The sequence below is a fragment of the Colius striatus genome, chromosome 18 (genome assembly GCF_028858725.1).
Source record: "Colius striatus isolate bColStr4 chromosome 18, bColStr4.1.hap1, whole genome shotgun sequence".
Taxonomy (NCBI): Eukaryota; Metazoa; Chordata; class Aves; order Coliiformes; family Coliidae; genus Colius; species Colius striatus.
Genome location: NC_084776.1, coordinates 9,582,524 through 9,599,444, shown reverse-complemented (window position 1 = coordinate 9,599,444; position 16,921 = coordinate 9,582,524). Strand labels below are relative to the sequence as shown.

General features: G+C 43.6%; 1 protein-coding gene across 6 annotated transcripts; it reads right to left on the bottom strand.

Moving 5' to 3' along the window:
- Positions 1 to 212: 212 nt before the first annotated feature.
- LOC104560394 (myosin-1B-like) lies at positions 213 to 15,128 on the bottom strand. 6 transcript variants are annotated; one of them, XM_062010650.1, is made up of 39 exons: positions 14,925 to 15,128; positions 14,692 to 14,835; positions 14,442 to 14,598; positions 13,799 to 13,826; positions 13,583 to 13,700; positions 13,411 to 13,503; positions 13,234 to 13,297; positions 13,053 to 13,151; positions 12,848 to 12,951; positions 12,626 to 12,764; positions 12,089 to 12,207; positions 11,842 to 11,991; positions 11,112 to 11,282; positions 10,668 to 10,978; positions 10,622 to 10,625; positions 10,287 to 10,358; positions 9,038 to 9,125; positions 8,827 to 8,944; positions 8,097 to 8,220; positions 7,875 to 8,011; positions 7,521 to 7,776; positions 6,978 to 7,220; positions 6,697 to 6,873; positions 6,469 to 6,614; positions 6,292 to 6,382; positions 5,815 to 6,204; positions 5,543 to 5,669; positions 5,176 to 5,294; positions 4,504 to 4,700; positions 3,907 to 4,090; positions 3,655 to 3,820; positions 3,357 to 3,481; positions 2,790 to 3,098; positions 2,452 to 2,655; positions 1,665 to 1,790; positions 1,399 to 1,569; positions 1,208 to 1,312; positions 866 to 961; positions 213 to 368 (listed from the first exon to the last, which is right to left on the bottom strand). In XM_062010650.1, the coding sequence occupies exons 1-39, from the start codon at positions 15,126 to 15,128 to the stop codon at positions 213 to 215; spliced, it is 5,832 nt and encodes a 1,943-aa protein (XP_061866634.1). The 6 variants fall into 6 exon arrangements, with proteins under 6 accessions (XP_061866634.1, XP_061866631.1, XP_061866630.1 ...); XM_062010647.1 differs by lacking the exon at positions 10,622 to 10,625 and having other exon boundaries at positions 10,287 to 10,356; XM_062010646.1 differs by lacking the exon at positions 10,622 to 10,625 and having other exon boundaries at positions 10,287 to 10,360; positions 10,672 to 10,978.
- Between the last annotated feature and the right edge of the window lie 1,793 nt (positions 15,129 to 16,921).

Here is a 16,921-nt window from a genome sequence, read left to right as displayed (position 1 = left end):
TGTAGATGTGTAGATGTATTGCTGTTTAATATGTTTTAAAATGTGAACATGAACTGTGTACGTGAATGCTAGAAGAAAGAGATAAAGCTTGTTCATATGCAAATATCTCTACTGTTTTTATTGCCTAGACATAAATGATAGTTACAGAACAAAGTAACACAGAGGTCTACATTTTATGCATGCCTCAGGTCGCTGTTTTAGCCTTGAGATCCTCATTCTTCCTCTTCTATCTTCTTGCCATGAATCTCGCGGCTCTTTGCTCGGAGCTTGTTGACCTGCGACTCTGCAATGTCAGCCCGCTCCTCAGCTTCCTCCAGCTCATGCTGGATCTTGCGGAACTTGGAGAGGTTGACATTAGACAGCTCCTCCTGTGCAGGGAGAGGAGTTGTGAAAACAACAGTCAGAGTGTGGACTTTTAATACCTGAAAGCTAGGCAAACAAAAACTTCAATGCCACAGCTGGACAAGCAAGGCAAGTTCAAAACCAAAGTAAGAAGCTGCTCAGAGCATTAAGTGTACCAGAAGAGGAAAAAAAACCCATTGGGTTGTCAAAAAGGCCATGGCCACATTACATACAGCATGGTCTAGGCATAATTCATGTCAGGATTCTAAACAGACAGACTGCTGCTCCCACCCAGGATAAGGTAGGAAGAAATAAAGAAATCAAGGAAATGAAGCTTAGAACAAAAATAAAGCTGGGGAAGTCTAGGTCCTCTCCAAAGCAGCAATTTTTACTCTTACATTCCCCATTGTCTTGCAAATGCATCAAGACAGTCAAGGTTTCAAACAATTGGACAAAAGAAAACAGCAACATAGAACTCCACTTCTACTAAAAGGAAGTCTGGCCTTGGTCAGATGGTACTTACAGCCTCCTCAGCTTGCCTCTTGTAGGACTTCACTTTCATTTGCAGCTTGTCCACCAGGTCTTGGAGCCTGAGAACATTCTTCCGGTCTTCCTCAGACTAGAATGGTAGGCAAGCAGGAAAGAGAATGACACTATGAAGAATGGCAAGTAATAGAAAGGCTTGTTTGTGACAATAAGAAAGCAAGGGAGTAATATTCCTTATGAATCATTATTGTCCAGGATGATAGTCAAAAGGCTGTTAACTACATCACTAATTGAAAGAAATTCCTCTGGAAGACAACATGCCAACATTTTGAATTCCTGGAATAAGGATGTATTGAGACAAAGAAACATCCTGCCTTACCTGGTAGGTCAGCTCCTTCACCCTCCTCTCGTACTTGCGCACACCCTTCACGGCTTCAGCGCTGCGCTTCTGCTCAGCATCAACCTCCCCTTCCAGCTCCCGCACCTGCAATCACAAGACCATCCTTGCAGCTTCACTGGTGTCTTTCCAAGGGACATGCTCACTCGGGCACAAATAAAAGCCTCACTCACTCTGGCCTCCAGCTTCTGGATTTGCTTCTTGCCTCCCTTCAGTGCCAACTGCTCGGCCTCATCCAGACGGTGCTGCAGGTCCTTCACCGTCTGGTCCAGGTTCTTCTTCATCCTCTCCAGGTGGGCGCTGGTGTCCTGCTCCTTCTTCAGCTCTTCTGCCATCATGGCTGCCTGAGGACAGAAAAGGGTCAAAGCCATTTTGGGGTTGGAGATACTTTGGGTGGAGAACACAACCATCACCAGCAGGGAAAGTAGCCCCAACTCACATCAGTGATGGCCTTCTTGGCCTTCTCCTCAGCATTGCGGGCTTCCTGGATCGTGTCCTCCATTTCACCCTGAATATGGGCAATGTCTGTTTCCAGCTTCTTCTTGGTGTTGATCAAGCTGGTGTTCTGTTGAAGAGCATCAATGTCTTTATTTTGGATTGTGAGATTTCAATATCATGTGAAGAGCAGTGCATAAATATTGATTTTTAATATATATCATGCCATCAAGTCACATGAAATTGTGTTCTAAAGGAGCTGCTGTGGTAGCTGTTGTATTCTGTGATGTGCTTCAGTATTTTGAGAACATCTTCCATAAATTCCTTACTCACAGTTTCTCAGTCAGCAAAGAAGGAATTTAGACTTACGAAGGAAAAAATCATGATCTTTCCTTACCATTTAAAATCTATTGGCAGGGAATACTTTTAAATGGTGCTTTAGAATACTTACACTGAAATTGTTAAAGGTTTTCAATGGCACTATTAGTTATTCCTATTTTGTTGATAATCAAGCTAAGTTTGACTTTGCAGTCTCAAGTGTAAATGTGAAAGCTGTTGAACTCAATTAACTCAGAATAAGAACCTCACAAGTTTCTGAATTGATTATGTTTAAGGTATCTGTACTGTCCTCTAGTGAAATTAGTATTCTGTCATCGGCTGAAAGGTCACTTTTGATATCTTATCTGCACTTAAAAAATGACAATGCCTTTTACAAAATACTATTACAATTCTTCCAGGCCTCGGTTATTTTATATGTATGAAGCAAATACTAAATACGTTTATACACTAACCTGGGTATGGAGGAGCTGCACACGTTCACTTGCATCCACAAGCTCCTGCTCAGCCAGTTTCCTTGACCTCTCTGTCTGCTCCAGAGCTGCCCGTAGCTCCTCAACTTCAGCCTGCAGCAGGTTTGCTCTGCGCTCCACCATGGCCACCTGCTCCTTCAGGTCCTCCTGTGCCCTGACAGCATCGTCCAAGTGGATCTGGGTGTCCTGTAAAAGAGACAGATTGTGAGGTATGTTTCTCCTATTTTTCTATTTTCACACCAGTATAGAACTGATGCCATTGTGAAATTAATGTTTTTATATGTCAGAAACTCATCAAGACATCTTTAATTGTGCCATACCTTCAGCACAGCTTGTGCATTTCTCAGGTTCTTTTGTGCCTCTGCAGCCTGTCTGTTGGCATGGCTCAGCTGGATCTCCATTTCATTCAGGTCTCCCTCCATCTTCTTCTTCAGCCTCAGGGCTTCATTCCTGCTCCTGATCTCAGCATCCAGGGTGCTCTGCATGGACTCCACAACTCGGAGGTGGTTTCTCTTCAGCTGGTCAATCTCCTCATCTTTCTCTGCTATCTTCCTGTCAATCTCTGACTTGATCTGGTTGAGCTCAAGCTGGAGGCGCAGGATCTTCCCCTCTTCATGTTCCAGAGAAGCCTAATATAAAATTAAGAATATAATAATAATTTATTATTTATTTAAATAATAACTATAATTTATCATAATATAAAACCTGAGCTCTGAGGCTGCAGGAAAGGAAAAAAAGATATTGCTGTGTATGGAAAGACTTTAATGGTGTCCAAAATTCCCTTCGACTTGTGACTGCATTTTGTCTCAACACATACAATTTCATAACTGATATGTGAGGATACTAAACTATGATATAAGTAAACAATTAAGAACGTAAATATGTACCTCAGCTTCCTCCAGGGAGGCTTGGAGTTCAGATTTCTCCTGCTCAATCTGCTTCTTGACTTTCTCCAACTCATGAATTGCCTTTCCTCCCTCTGCAATCTGCTCTGTGAGGTCAGAAATCTCCTCTAAAAGAACAAAAACCAACAAAATGGTCAGGGACAGAGCAGATTCAGAAAGGCTCTGCCATCACCTGGGTAACAGGCAAACTTGCAGACCTGCAGGCACACACCATGGTGGAGCAGTGGGTAATGCAGGGAAGTGAGAAAGCCCAGTCAGGAGCAGAGGGCCAGGGACTTACGCTGCAAGTTCTTGTTCTCACGCTTCAGTGTTTCCAGGTGGTCCAAGGACTCCTCATAGGCATTCTTCATCTTAAACAGCTCTGTGCTGAGCGAGCGAGACTCCTTCTGGGAGGCTTCCAGCTCAGCCTGAGTTTCCTCATACTTCTGCTTCCATTCTGCCAGGATCTGGAGAGAAACAAGGCGTGAGTATGGATGTGGCAATCAGGAGTGGATGCTCTGCCCAGGAACCCTTAGTCTGGAGCCCAAAAGACCTTGTCAAAGTTCTTCTGCTTCTTATCCAGAGCTGCACAGGCAGCATTTGATCTCTCCACATCAATCATCAGGTCCTCCACTTCATTCTGCAGCCTCTGCTTTGTCTTCTCCAGGGAGGCACATTTGGCATTGACAGCTTCAACGTGTTCCTCTGCATCCTGCAGGCGCTGTGCCAGCTTCTTCCTGGGAGGAGATGAGCACAGGTTGAGGTGAGGAAGCACATGGGAGCCTGTGATGTGCAGCTGGTATGTTCTTCACAAGAGCACACTTAGCCACTTGATACTGTGTGATCCTCATTTAAAGTGAGGTGCAGGGCCTCCTCCAGCCAGTCACTGAATTCCTGTGTCTGAATCCTGGGCTAAAGTAATTCACTCTGTGCTGTTCTCTGCTTTCACCCTGGCATCTCTGCAGTTCTGTGTCTGAAGAGCTTTGCTACTTCTAATGTTCCTGAATGCCTGTCTACTCTGATACATATTTTCTCTCTTCTTGAGACCCCACCCCAAAGCAGAACACTGAATTCTCCTGACATGATGACAGTGATCTCCTCAAATTTCTGGCTTTAGTCTCTGGCAGCCTTTGGCACCCTCCCCACGTACTTGGCCTCCTCCAGCTCCTCGGTGCGCTGAATAGCGTCCGTCTCGTATTTGGTTCTCCACTGGGCCACTTCGCTGTTGGCCTTGGACAGGGCGCGCTGCAGCTCCCCCTTGGCTTCCTGCTCCTCCTCATATTGTTCCCGGAGCAAGTCGCAGTCGTGGCGAGCAGACTGCAAGGCGTGGGCCAGGGCACTCTTGGCCTACAGCAACAAAAGTATTGGGATAATGAATGGAATTATTCTGATAAATATCCTGACTGAAATATTATTGCACACTGGGTTGTTCTTCTATGTAAAATGAGAACAATACATTGTGAGAGTAAAGAAGCTGCGATCAACAAAAGAAATGGGTAAATTCTTGTGAATAGCTAACAGGAGAAGATTTGCACCAAATTTGCATCCATCTCATTATGATATTTCTAGCCTGGTGGAAAAATAGCAGTGTGAAAACAAGTGGAAACCACCAGGGAAAAATTCAAAGCTGATGTGCTGTGAGAATATCGGCAAGCTAATGAATGAGAAAGGAAGAACTGTGATTCTGCTGTAGTAGCGATGGATAGACTGCAGGGAAGAGTGAATAAAGTTAGTGTGGGAAGACTTGCACTGCATTACAAGTGTATTTGTTCCCCTGTATCATCTTATTGATTTTGTGATGTTTATGATAAAGCCTTCTCACCTTTATCTCTTCCTCTAGGTGCCTCTTGAGTTCTTCAATCTGCTGGGTGAATGCCTGCTTTCCTCTTGACAGCTGGGAAACCAAAGCATCCTTCTCCTCCACCTGCCGTGAGTATTCACCTAGGAAGGTTTGCAGATACATAAGCCTTTCATTGACATTGATGACAGTATTGGTGGACATATGAGGCTGTAAAGCCAGATAGCTAGCAGACCTTGCAGAAGCTTGTGATCTCATTTCATGCTTTTATTATTACATGACACACTTCATTGCATGTGTGTGTCATTACAGGGGAGGCATGGTATGTGACCAGAAGGGAAATAGTTCTCTGTCTTTATATATTTGCACATCACAGATGTGTATATCTCACCTGATTCTGTCTGCAGACGAGCTCTTTGAGCATTGAGGTCATTGATCATGCGCTGATGCTCTTCTTCCTTTGTCTTAATCTCACTCAGCTGATCCTCCAGTGTGCGACACATCTTCTCCAGATTTGCCTGTCAAGATGACAGAGAAAGAAAGATTCTTCTTTGTTAGAAACACAGTTCCATAAAGAGGAAAAGAGTTATATTGCCTGTAATATAAAGAGATATCTTTCAACATTATTCATTTTTAACTTGATTTGAGTATATTTTTCAATACCTTGGCTTTGGAGACAGACTCCATGTTACTGGCCAAGTCGTCAATCTCCATCTTGAGCTCACTCTTCTCCTTCTCCAGCTTCTGCTTCACTCGCTGCAGGTTGTCGATCTGCTCCCCAAGCTCGGCTGTGCTGTCCGCGTGCTTCTTGCGCAGGGCGGCAGCCGTGGCTTCGTGCTGCAGCGTGGCCTCTTCCAGGTCACGCCGCATCTTCTGGAACTCCGCCTCACGCTTCTTGTTCATATCGATCTGAGCTGCTGTCGCCCCTCCTGCTTCTTCCAGCCTCTCGCTGATCTCCTCCAGCTCCCTGGAGAGGTCAGCCCGATGCTTCTCTGCTTTTGCCCGAGACGTTCGCTCGGCCTCAATTTCCTCCTCCAGTTCCTCAATACGAGCCTGGGAACATTTGGGACCCTTCACAGCCCTGCCCTGCTGCTACCTGACCTGAGAGCAGGTGAAGGAGGGCAAGGAACAGAGACTTGCCTGCAGCTCCTTGATCTTCTTCTGTAACTGCATGCCCAGAGCTTGCTCATCTTCGATTTTGCTCTGGATCTGGCTGATTTCAAAGTCTTTCCTTTGGGCAAAGCAAACTGTGTTAGAGCTCCAAGAAAATGACAAGTGCAGCAGCCCAGTGCTCAGGTGCCCCACAGCCACACTCACTTCTTCAGTTTCTCATCCAGCTGCTGCTTATCATTTTCCAAATCCATGATGCTGTCATGGGCCAGCTTCAGGTCTCCTTCGAGTTTCCTCTTGGCTCTCTCCAGGTCCATGCGCAGTTTCTTTTCTTGCTCCAGGGACCCTTCCAGCTACAGAGAAGACCATCAGTGCTCAAGTGGATGTGTCTGACTGTGTGACAGCATTAATCTTTTGATATGCATTTGTACTTACATCATCCACTTGCTGCTCCAGCTTGGTTTTAGCTTTGGTCAGCGTGTTGACTTTGTCCTCTTCTGCCTGCAGGTCGTCCAGTGTCTGCTGATGGGCCTCTTGGAGGGCTTTCTTCTCTTTTGTCAGCTTGGCGATGGTCTCGTCCAGAGCTGCCATCTCTTCTGTGAGGTTTTTCACCTTTGGGAAGAAGGGAGCAAGTGCAAATAAAGGATGTAGACACAGGAGTCCTGTAACAGCACACTGCTGTTTTTTGGATGTGAGTGACAGTTTCTGCCTCATACCTTGTTTTCAGTGGCATGTTTTTCCTTCTCAACCTTGGCCAATGTTAACTCAAGGTCATCAATATCTTTCTTCAGCTCTGAGCATTCATCCTCCAGTTTCCTCTTCTTGGCTGTCAGCTCAGCATTAATTTCCTCCTCATCTTCAGCCCTTTCAGTCACCTCCTTAATTTTGGCTTCCAGCTGGATTTTGGTTTTGATGAGCTGGTCACACCTTTCCTCAGCATCAGCCAAGCTGTCTGCTTCCTGTTGTGGAGACACAGATTGTCACGGGTTGTAATGTTTTGACACTGGTACTTCTCTTGCAGTTCTGAGCTCTGTGCTGTGGCTGGTGTTACATGGCTCTATCCTCAGAGGGAAGGAATGACAAGGCTCATTGGGGCTGCCATGAGATTCATCCTGCCCCTGCCAGAGCCTGTTTGCTTAACATTAGAGTGGTGCACAGTGTGTAATTTTGATCAATCTCTGTACGTTTGTCAGCTCCTGCAAGTCTCTGCTCAGGGTATATTCTGGCTGGATACTATTCAAATGAATGGTGATACTCACAGACTGCACTTGGAGCTGCAGATCGTTTTTCTCCTGCACCAAGGCCACCATTTTCTCCTCCAGCTCCTTCCTCTTTGCCTCAGACTTGGCAAGCTCCTCCTTGGTTTTCTCAAACTCTTCCTTCATGTTGGCCATCTCCTTCTCAGACTCTGCACTCTTCAGCAAGGGCTTGATCTTGAAGTACAGCTTCATCCAGGGCCAGTGCTTGACGTTCATGAATGCACGAACGTTGTACTGGATGCAGAAGATGGACTCTCTGAAACATAATTAAAGTGTACGTTGCATATTTTAGCATGATGAATACCAAAACGTTCCTGAGTATGATGACTTTAACTGAAGGTCAGGAATGCCTACCTCCTCTCCACCATTCTCTGGTACTCCACTCTCATGAGGAAGCCCCTGCATCTGGCCTGTGTGCGGGTGATGAGCTGTGCCAGCTTATCATCTCTCATCTCCTCCAGGAGTCCCAGGAGCCCAGCTTTGAAGAACACCTTGAGAAAGGGAATGTTGCAGCACATCACTGTCACGTAGAGCAAAGCTCGAGCCCACAGTGAATGAGTCAAGGAGGGTTTGTACCTTGGTGTGCCCAAATTTGTACTGGGTGTGATCCACATCGATTGACCCAAGAAGCTTCTCAGAAGCCTTCTTACTATCAATGAACTGTCCCTCTGGGATAGCACTGGCATTTAGCACCTTGTATCTGTGGGAAATGTGAAGACAATTGATTCATAAGGTTATACTGCTTATGAAAACCACAGTCTTTGCAGCAGAATGAAGCTGAGGAAGTTGGAGTTTCTTCTGTGATTTAGCGATACAGTTAAAATTAATTCCTAATCTGATTACAGAAGTAAGGAAACTTAGTCTTTAGGTGATGAGGCATAGATGAAAAGAGGACACTGATCTTCAGCCATTTTGGTCCAATACCTTTTTTGCTGTGTACAACTGTGTTGTAAAAATGTGGTTTTTTTGTCTCAGAACAGGTTGCAGTCTCACCATAATCAGCTTTTTTTTTTATTCTTGCCATCACCAGCCCGTGTTGCTATCATGTTACTCTATTCAGAGACTCCTATAAAGTTCGGATATGTAGTGAACAGCAACCAGTGAGTACACCTGACATAGTTTAATTTCTCCACAATGTCTTTTGCTAGCCATACATATTGCCTTTGCTTATATATTCCAGCTGTTTCCCCTTCTTTCCTTTGTAGTCAGGCAGAGTTGGCATTAAGAAACAGCCACAAATGTGGAAATAGTTAAGATGTACAACTTATGCAGTAAAGACAGCAGGGAGAGCAGAAAGGAGACTGACCTCTGTTTGAAGTCTGCATAGAGGATTCTGCTGGGGAATCCTTTTCTGCAGATCCTGATGCCTTCCAGCACACCGTTACAGCGCAGCTGGTGTAGCACCAGTTCATGCTCCATGGCACCTGAGCAAAGGAGATGATTATTTGATACTTCATGATAAAGCACAGAGAATAATGGCTTCATCACACTGATTTCTCTCTACTTGAGCTTCTTACCAGGTGTTTTTGTTTCATTGGGGATGATGCAGCGCACAAAATGGGGGTGAGTGCTCCGTAGATTGGTCATCAGCTTGTTCAGGTTTTCCTGTGGGTTCATGAGCAGAAGTTTTTCATTAACAAATAGTTAATCTCCGCAATTATAGTGTCAGATGTGAGAAAAGTGTTGGAAAGCAATTATTTTTCCCATCTATAGCTGTCCTTATATTAGCTTTTGTCTACATTTCAGTCTGGAGCATGAGAAAGTCCCCAGACTGTGTAATATGTTTTAATGAGACTAAGGGATACGTTCACCCAGACAGAACACCTGTGGAGAATGGTGACCAGGAGATCATCACAGAAGGGATAATTTTGAATGAAAGATAATTCTCTGTAGTTATCGGATTACACTGGTGACTGATGATGGGAACAGAAGCAAGACAAAAAATAGGAGAAATGGAAAGAGGGACAAGTTGCAGAGGAGGCTGGAAAAGCTTTCTGGCATTAGATGCTACTTGTGAAGATATGTTTGACAGAGGTTGAGCAGGGAAAGGCAAGAAAGTCTCCCTGTTCAATGAGTCATAAGTCATAAAAAAAGAGATATGAGTGAAAGGTTCTGCAGCATTCCTTTCTAGAAATTCTTTTTTTTAGAAACAAACCCATGAACTGTTTTTGATTGTAACAATCACTTTTACCACCTAGGTCCTAACAGTACTCAGTTGAGCCCTGGTTTGGAGCAAGGGCAAAGCTGCTCACTCAAATGCCTTTCACAGTGTGAAAAACTGTTCAGGATGCCAGGTAGTATCTAGATACCAGGAGTACTGAAACACTCTTGTTGCCTTCTGCTTTGGAAAGGTAACTGACCTTGGCATTTCCCTATTGCCTTGTCTTCAAATGTGTAATTGTGTGCCAATATGATTATGTGGTATGTATTATGTGTTCTATATTATCATGTGCAAATATACAGATCCACCATGGTCTTCCCAAAGCAGATGGGGGAAGAGCTTGATGCTACCAACCAGTATACTCATGAGTAAATGAAACTGTAGACTGACCTAAGTACTTTTTCCAACATGCAAAGAAAAGCTAGATCAAGATATTATCTTCTCAGTTGGCCTCAGCTGACTTCCAGTCAGCTCTTTTATCAGTAACTGAATCAGTTCATAAGTGCACTAATATGGCTTTGTGGGAGTTACTGTGAGGTTTTGTAACCTTCAAAAACTAATGACAAAAGGAGTAAAGAAATAGAGAGCATGACTTCTGTGCTTACCCTGAAAAGAGCTGATACAGTTTGGAAAGAAGAACCCTTCTTCTTGCCTCCCTTCTTGCCACCACCTCCACTCTCTGAAGAACAGAAAAAGAAGATTTTACAACTTCTCTATGAGACTGCCAGAATCTTGCTAGTTGTGCTAAGGAATGAACCTAGAATGTGGTGGAAAGCAGAGTTAGCACTGTAGAAGAGCACAGGGCCAAAGATGAGTGATAATCCAGGTAATTATCATCACTGAAATATATTTGATCCTTTCCTTTGTTGATGAATTCAAGCCATGAGAACCTTTGCATATCATGCAGTTTCCTTAGAACACTCTAGCTGTTATTCATGACGCTGCTAGAGTAATCAAATAAAAATGAAAAGATGAATTTTGAGAACTGACCTGCCTCTCCTCCAGCAGAGGCAAAGAGTAGGGCCAGTGTCTTCATAGATGATTTCTGGTACAGCCCCACAACAGTTTCATTCAGAGGGTCCTTGTTCTTGTCCAGCCAGCCAGTGATGTTGTAGTCCACTGTGCCAGCATAGTGCACCAGGGAGAAGTGAGCCTCAGCCTTGCCCTTGGCAGGCTTGGGCTTCTGGAAGTTGTTGGACTTGCCCAGGTGCTGGTCATAGAGCTTGTTCTTGAAAGAGGTGTCAGTTGCCTTGGGGAACATGCACTCCTCTTCCAGGATGGAGAAGATGCCCATGGGCTGGAAGAAGCAGAAGGGAAGAGGTGAAAAGGCAACAAGAATCACAGATTAAAAAAAGAGCTTCCTTCATTGGACAGTATTAATTCTCACAGAATTTGTTGTCCTGCTCAGCACAGTAAATTGTACATCTTACCTTCTCAATGAGCTCAATGCAGGCAGCCAGGTCCATCCCAAAGTCAATGAACTCCCACTCAATTCCTTCCTTCTTGTACTCCTCTTGTTCCAGCACGAACATGTGGTGGTTGAAGAACTGTTGCAGTTTCTCATTGGTGAAGTTGATACACAGCTGCTCCAGGCTGTTGAACTGAGGAATAACAAATAGAGATTATGTGATGACTTTTTGTACCAAATTGCAGGAGGATCTGTGAGTATTCCTACTTGGAATACCCAGATTTTTGAACTTCTGTCATTGTTTCTCTTTTGTCAAGTTAAACTTCATTTATGCTTATGACCATAGAAGCTTGTAATTTTTTATATGTACTAGATTTGGGTAATGCAAATGCAGGAGTGTACACAGTGCAATAGTTCATCCAACACTTCTGAATGCTAGTTTCCAAATGTCCCAAGCTGCCTAAGCACAAATTGTGTCTGTGGAACTGCTGTGTTTGCACTAGGTACCAAACACCATGTTACTCAACTGGTTGTAATCAGTTGAAAAACTAATGGATTAACATTGTCATACGTGCAAGACAAATATCTATTCCCAACTGAAAACCTGTGTGAATCATGGAGCTTTAAATGCCATCTGAAAAGATAAAACCATCTTTGCAAATCCCAAACACCCCCCTGTCCCTTCCTTCTTAAGTACTTCAACACAGTGTACAGTTTCATCTAGAAGCATGGTAAGGAAACATTATTCTTACATCAAAGATCTCAAAGCCAGCAATGTCCAGGACACCAATGAAGTACTGTCTGGGCTGCTTTGTATCCAGCTGTTGGTTGATACGAACAACCATCCACAGGAACATCTTCTCAAATACAGCTTTTGCCAGAGCACCCACTGAATTGTACACCTAAAATAAAAAAAAAATATATATAGGCTTGTAGTTCTCATGTAGAACAGCTGAGGAAGTGAAGAGGATTTGTCAACAAAACAACTATTTTTCTCACCTGCTGCACAGTTTGACCTTTGGTCACAAACTCATTCCCGACCTTGACTCGGGGGTAGCAGAGGGCTTTGAGCAGGTCTGCTGAGTTCAGACCCATCAAGTAGGCAGCCTTGTCAGCAACTAAAAACCAGAAGAGTCAGTTATTAAAGTACCAGCACACATTAGAGTTCCTAATAATAATATGGCATACAACAGTGTTAAAAGGCACCATTAAAAGGAAATTCTAGTAAAGCTAAAACGAACAGTTAAGACAACAATGTATTTGTAGTTGGTCATATTTCCCAGTAATTGTGGAGCGTTTCTGTCAGCTGATTTTTCTTCATATATTCTTAGTTCATTTTGAATTTTGAATGAAAAATTAGTTTGGGAACATTTTGATAGGTAGACTTCTCAATTACTGCTGAAACACTGCTGTGGTTTCACCTCAGACACACATTCACAAGAGTTGGTCAGTAAATAAAGTTACACTAATGAGTTACTACCGTTATTAGTGAATGTTCTGGTACATGTTGTGCTCTGGTATATATGGTGCTGGTACCTTCTGTGCCGTCTGGCTCTGCCTGCTCCTCACGCTGCTTCTGCTTGAACTTCAAGTTGCCATAGTGCATGACAGCCCCTGTCAGCTTGTAGATGGCTGTCTTCTCATCAGGAGTGAAGCCCAGGATGTCAATAGCACTCTGACACAAAAGAATCACTGAGGTGAGTACGATGCCTGTTAAAGGTCAGGTCTGCCTAAGGAAAGCTTCCGTGGGTTACTCACATCCGTGGCCATCAGCTCTTCCTGGTCATCGATGCTGGGAACTGTGATCTCCCCTTGGCTCACATAGAGGTAGTCATAGGGGTTGGTGGTGATCAGCAACATCTCTGGAAAGGACAAGACACATCCAGATCAGATGCACTTGGCACATAAAGGAAGGAAATGGTGTTTGTGCCCATTGTCTGGAGAAGTTGGGGATCTTTTGTACCAATTAGCTCTGGCTTCTTGTTGGACATGATCTGATAGAATATGTGGTAGCTTCTTTCTGCCTTGAGCTGGAAAGTGACTCTGGACTTCTCCAGCAGATCTGTCAAGGACGGTAGGACAGAGTTAGCCCAAGATCCGAGGAAAGTTGGAAGGAAAGGGATCGGGCCAGGAGGGTCACTTACAGGTTTCAATGTCAGCAGAAGCCAGTTTGCCTGTGGCACCAAAATGGATTCTGATGAATTTACCCTGAAAGAAGCAGAAAAGTGAATTCAGATGTATTTTGCCAGTCCTGACTGCAAGTATGTTTCAGTCCATGTGCTGATATGAAAGAAGTAATTTTGTCCCAGACAATGACTTACAAAGCGTGAGGAGTTGTCGTTCCTCACGGTCTTGGCATTACCAAAAGCCTCCAGCAGTGGGTTGGCACTGATGATTTGATCCTCAAGTGTCCCCTAAAATAGAGATCTTATTGTCATGATATAGCTCAAGAATAAACCTGACAGGTGCTGATTCCTACCCCTGGCAGCTCACCTGCATTTTGCCTGTTGGTTGAGCCTCCTCCTTCTTCTTATCTCCACTGGCTGCAATTGTTGCAAAGTACTGGATGACACGCTTTGTGTTCACAGTCTTCCCTGCACCGGATTCTCCACTGCCAAACCAAAGAGAGAAGCAGAGAGCGTGTGGTCAGGCAGGAGGTGCCCTGGCCCTGGGCAGCCCTGCAGGGCCCCGAGGAGGGGGTGTACATACGTGATCAGGATCGACTGGTTCTCGCGATCTGTGGGAGAGACAGAAACAAGTAGACTTTGTGAATGAGCATAAAAAGATTGAAAATTATTGCAGTAAAGGTGAATTCTGACAAGAAAAAAATCCCTGTAACTTTTTTCCCTTTCTTTGTTCCTAATATGGAATTAATTACTTAATATGGAAAGAACTGAGAGTTGGAAACAAAACTAGTAGTAATATGTAATTCTATTTCGTTTTTTTCCTGTCTTTATTTAATCAAGACAAACTTGACCATTTGTGATATTGATCTTTCCTAGAGCCCTTTGATAAATTAACTTCACATTGTTAGACAGAGTTTTCACATCACATGCGGATCTCATACCCTATTCACTTTCACTACCTAATTACATATATAATTATATTCCTTGCTCCACCGAATCCATTTGGCTTATTGTTTCTCCTGACACACTATCTCTCTGTGATAATATACTTGCTTTTTAGAATCACTAGATGTGGAAAAAATCCTGTTTAAATTATCAGTGATTAATGCTCTGTTTTCTAGAAAAATGAAACTTTAATGGTGTCTTTAGAAAACATCAACGTGTCACGGAAACTGTGATTACTTTACAAATGTCTTTTTGATAAAATCAGTCTTAAAGCCACTCACCAGTCAGCATGAACTGATAGGCATTGTCAGAGATGGAGAAGATGTGTGGAGGGGCCTCCTGGCGCTTCTTGCCTCGGTAGGCCAACACCACCTCCGGGTTGTACACCGGCAGCCACTTGTAGGGGTTGACGGTGACGCAGAAGAGACCCGAGTAGGTCTGTGGGGAAGGGATACAGCACGTTGGCTTCCCCTGAGGCTGGCAGAGCAGCTCGTCCTGGCTACCCACAGGAAGCCTGCTGCTGGTACTCACGTAGATCATCCAGGCTGCGTAACGCTCTTTGAGGTTGTACAGCACGGCGGGCTCGTGGAGGTGGGTCATCATGGCCATGTCCTCGATTTTGTCATACTTGGGAGGGTTCATGGAGAAGATTTGATCTTCCTTGACGGTCAGAGTCTGTCAGAGGAAAGAATGGTTCATGCAGGTCAGCAACGAGCCCAGTGTGGCAATGAAATGCTGTTTGTAAATCTTTTATTTTTACCGACCTCTCCACCTTCGGTCTTGACAGTGACCTTTCCAGATTCTTTGCTCTGGATTGTGCTTTTGACATAGGATTCCTTTGCATGTACCACAAAGACGGATGACTTGGCATCAAAAGGCTTGTTCTGGGCCTCGATTCTCTCTTTCTCTGATTTTCGGAGGTAGGGAGCTGCCTCCCCAAAGATGGCCATATCAGCGTCTGACGACATGGCTGCAGTTTATTGGGTGCAGCACCGCACACAGCTGAAGTGGAGAGATATACTAGGTGGTGAGTGAAGGAATATATGCTTTGTACCACAGACCTGACTCTTTGTAGTGTTCTGTTCTGCCTGTTCTTATGGTTTCCCTCTCTGCCTTATGTGCTGTTCATCCTAGATTTCCTTTAATTTCTTTAAATCCCAAAGAAGTTAGGTGACTTTGATTTATATTAGTTTAGCCTTTTCTCTCTTATCCCAGTTTAGATGTTCAGGTCTTTAGATTTGTGCTACACAGAACAATGGATTTGATGAGCACAATAAAAAAAGTTTTCTATATAAAGCAGAAGAGATACCAAGGGAAGTCATGGTATCAAAATTATAGATGCCCATTTATATCCTTTCCCTTTTGCACGTTTTAGACCATTTAATTTGCATAGATTATAGAGATGGAGCAATATAACAAAATAGGTGTTCAGTAAACTGAAGCACAGGTGTGAATTGTCTATGCAAAGCTTTTTCCTCTGTTAGAAATCAGAGTTTTATCTTCTCCAGTTGTTCTGCCTTTTCCAGTTCAAGCTGATCCTTTAGGATTAACTTGTACCAAAAGAGGAAAACTTCTCAATTAAAACCACTCAGAAGTATTTGCCAACATCTTAACTATATATGTGTTGTTTATTGATCTTCTCTTTTCTGGATTTCTATTGACAGACAATCTGCTGTTAACAGTTCTGTGCGGTAAGATGTCAACTCTTTTCCCAGTAGGTACCAAACAAACACATCCAAGCCAGTTATGAAAGGAAAATTGCTGGTTTAGTCAGCACAGTTCGGGTAAAATTACACTGCATTAGTATGGAGAGATGCAAAGGGATGTGGAATATCCCATACCACTTCATAAAAAAAACCCAAAACAACCAAAAAGAAAAAACTTGGAGTCTGTTCCCATGGAGCAGGTAAATCAGAGTCTTACCTCTTGTGACACCAGCTGGCTCTCAGGCTGAAAGCTGGTCAATACTGAAAAACAGAAAGTACAACTTCCTCTTATTTTGGCACAGAATCCCAAAGACAAGTCATAGGGCAAAAATATGCTGATGACTTGAAAGTAGAAAGAAAATCTCTATTGGTGCAGAGAGTCTTTTGAGGAAAGCAGTTCCACAGGCAGCAGGAATGCAGTGGAGTTCTGCCAGCACCCGGCCCTCCATAATCTTACCTTGAAGCTTCTGTGGAGACAGAACAGACTTGTCCCACCAGCACTTTTATAGGTTCTGGTCTGCACATACAACTCCCTCCTCCTCTTTCTTAGGTCAAAAAATTTTTGGCAAAGCATTGTTTGGCAAACTTGCCCGAGTGTGTGATTCCCGTTAGTGCTTGGAGATATATTTAGAAATATTTGAAGTCTCACTAGCTATGTGAATAAATCTCCTATAAATATTTTGACTAGGAATCTGAAAGGAGGAAGTGCTGTCCAGCAAATAGAGCAGGACACCAGGACTTGGATCTGTTGGCTTCTCTTCTCCTGACTCTGAATTACTGTTTGACATATAAGATTTATATGTCAGGGTAATGACAAATAGCTTTGGAGAGATTCTATTATGAAATACTGTGGAAATAAAGAATAGGAACAATCTAGCATAGTCTGTTTCCCAAAGTTGGGATAACAATGTCATGCTTGTGTTATTGCACCTATTTACAACCCCTTAGGTTTTATCTGGCTGCTTTCAAAAGATCAGAGAAGTCTGTTTGCCTCTCTTGTTCCACACATGTAATTACATTTTTCTTACCTTCTTCTGAAGCATTTGACAGTTGGC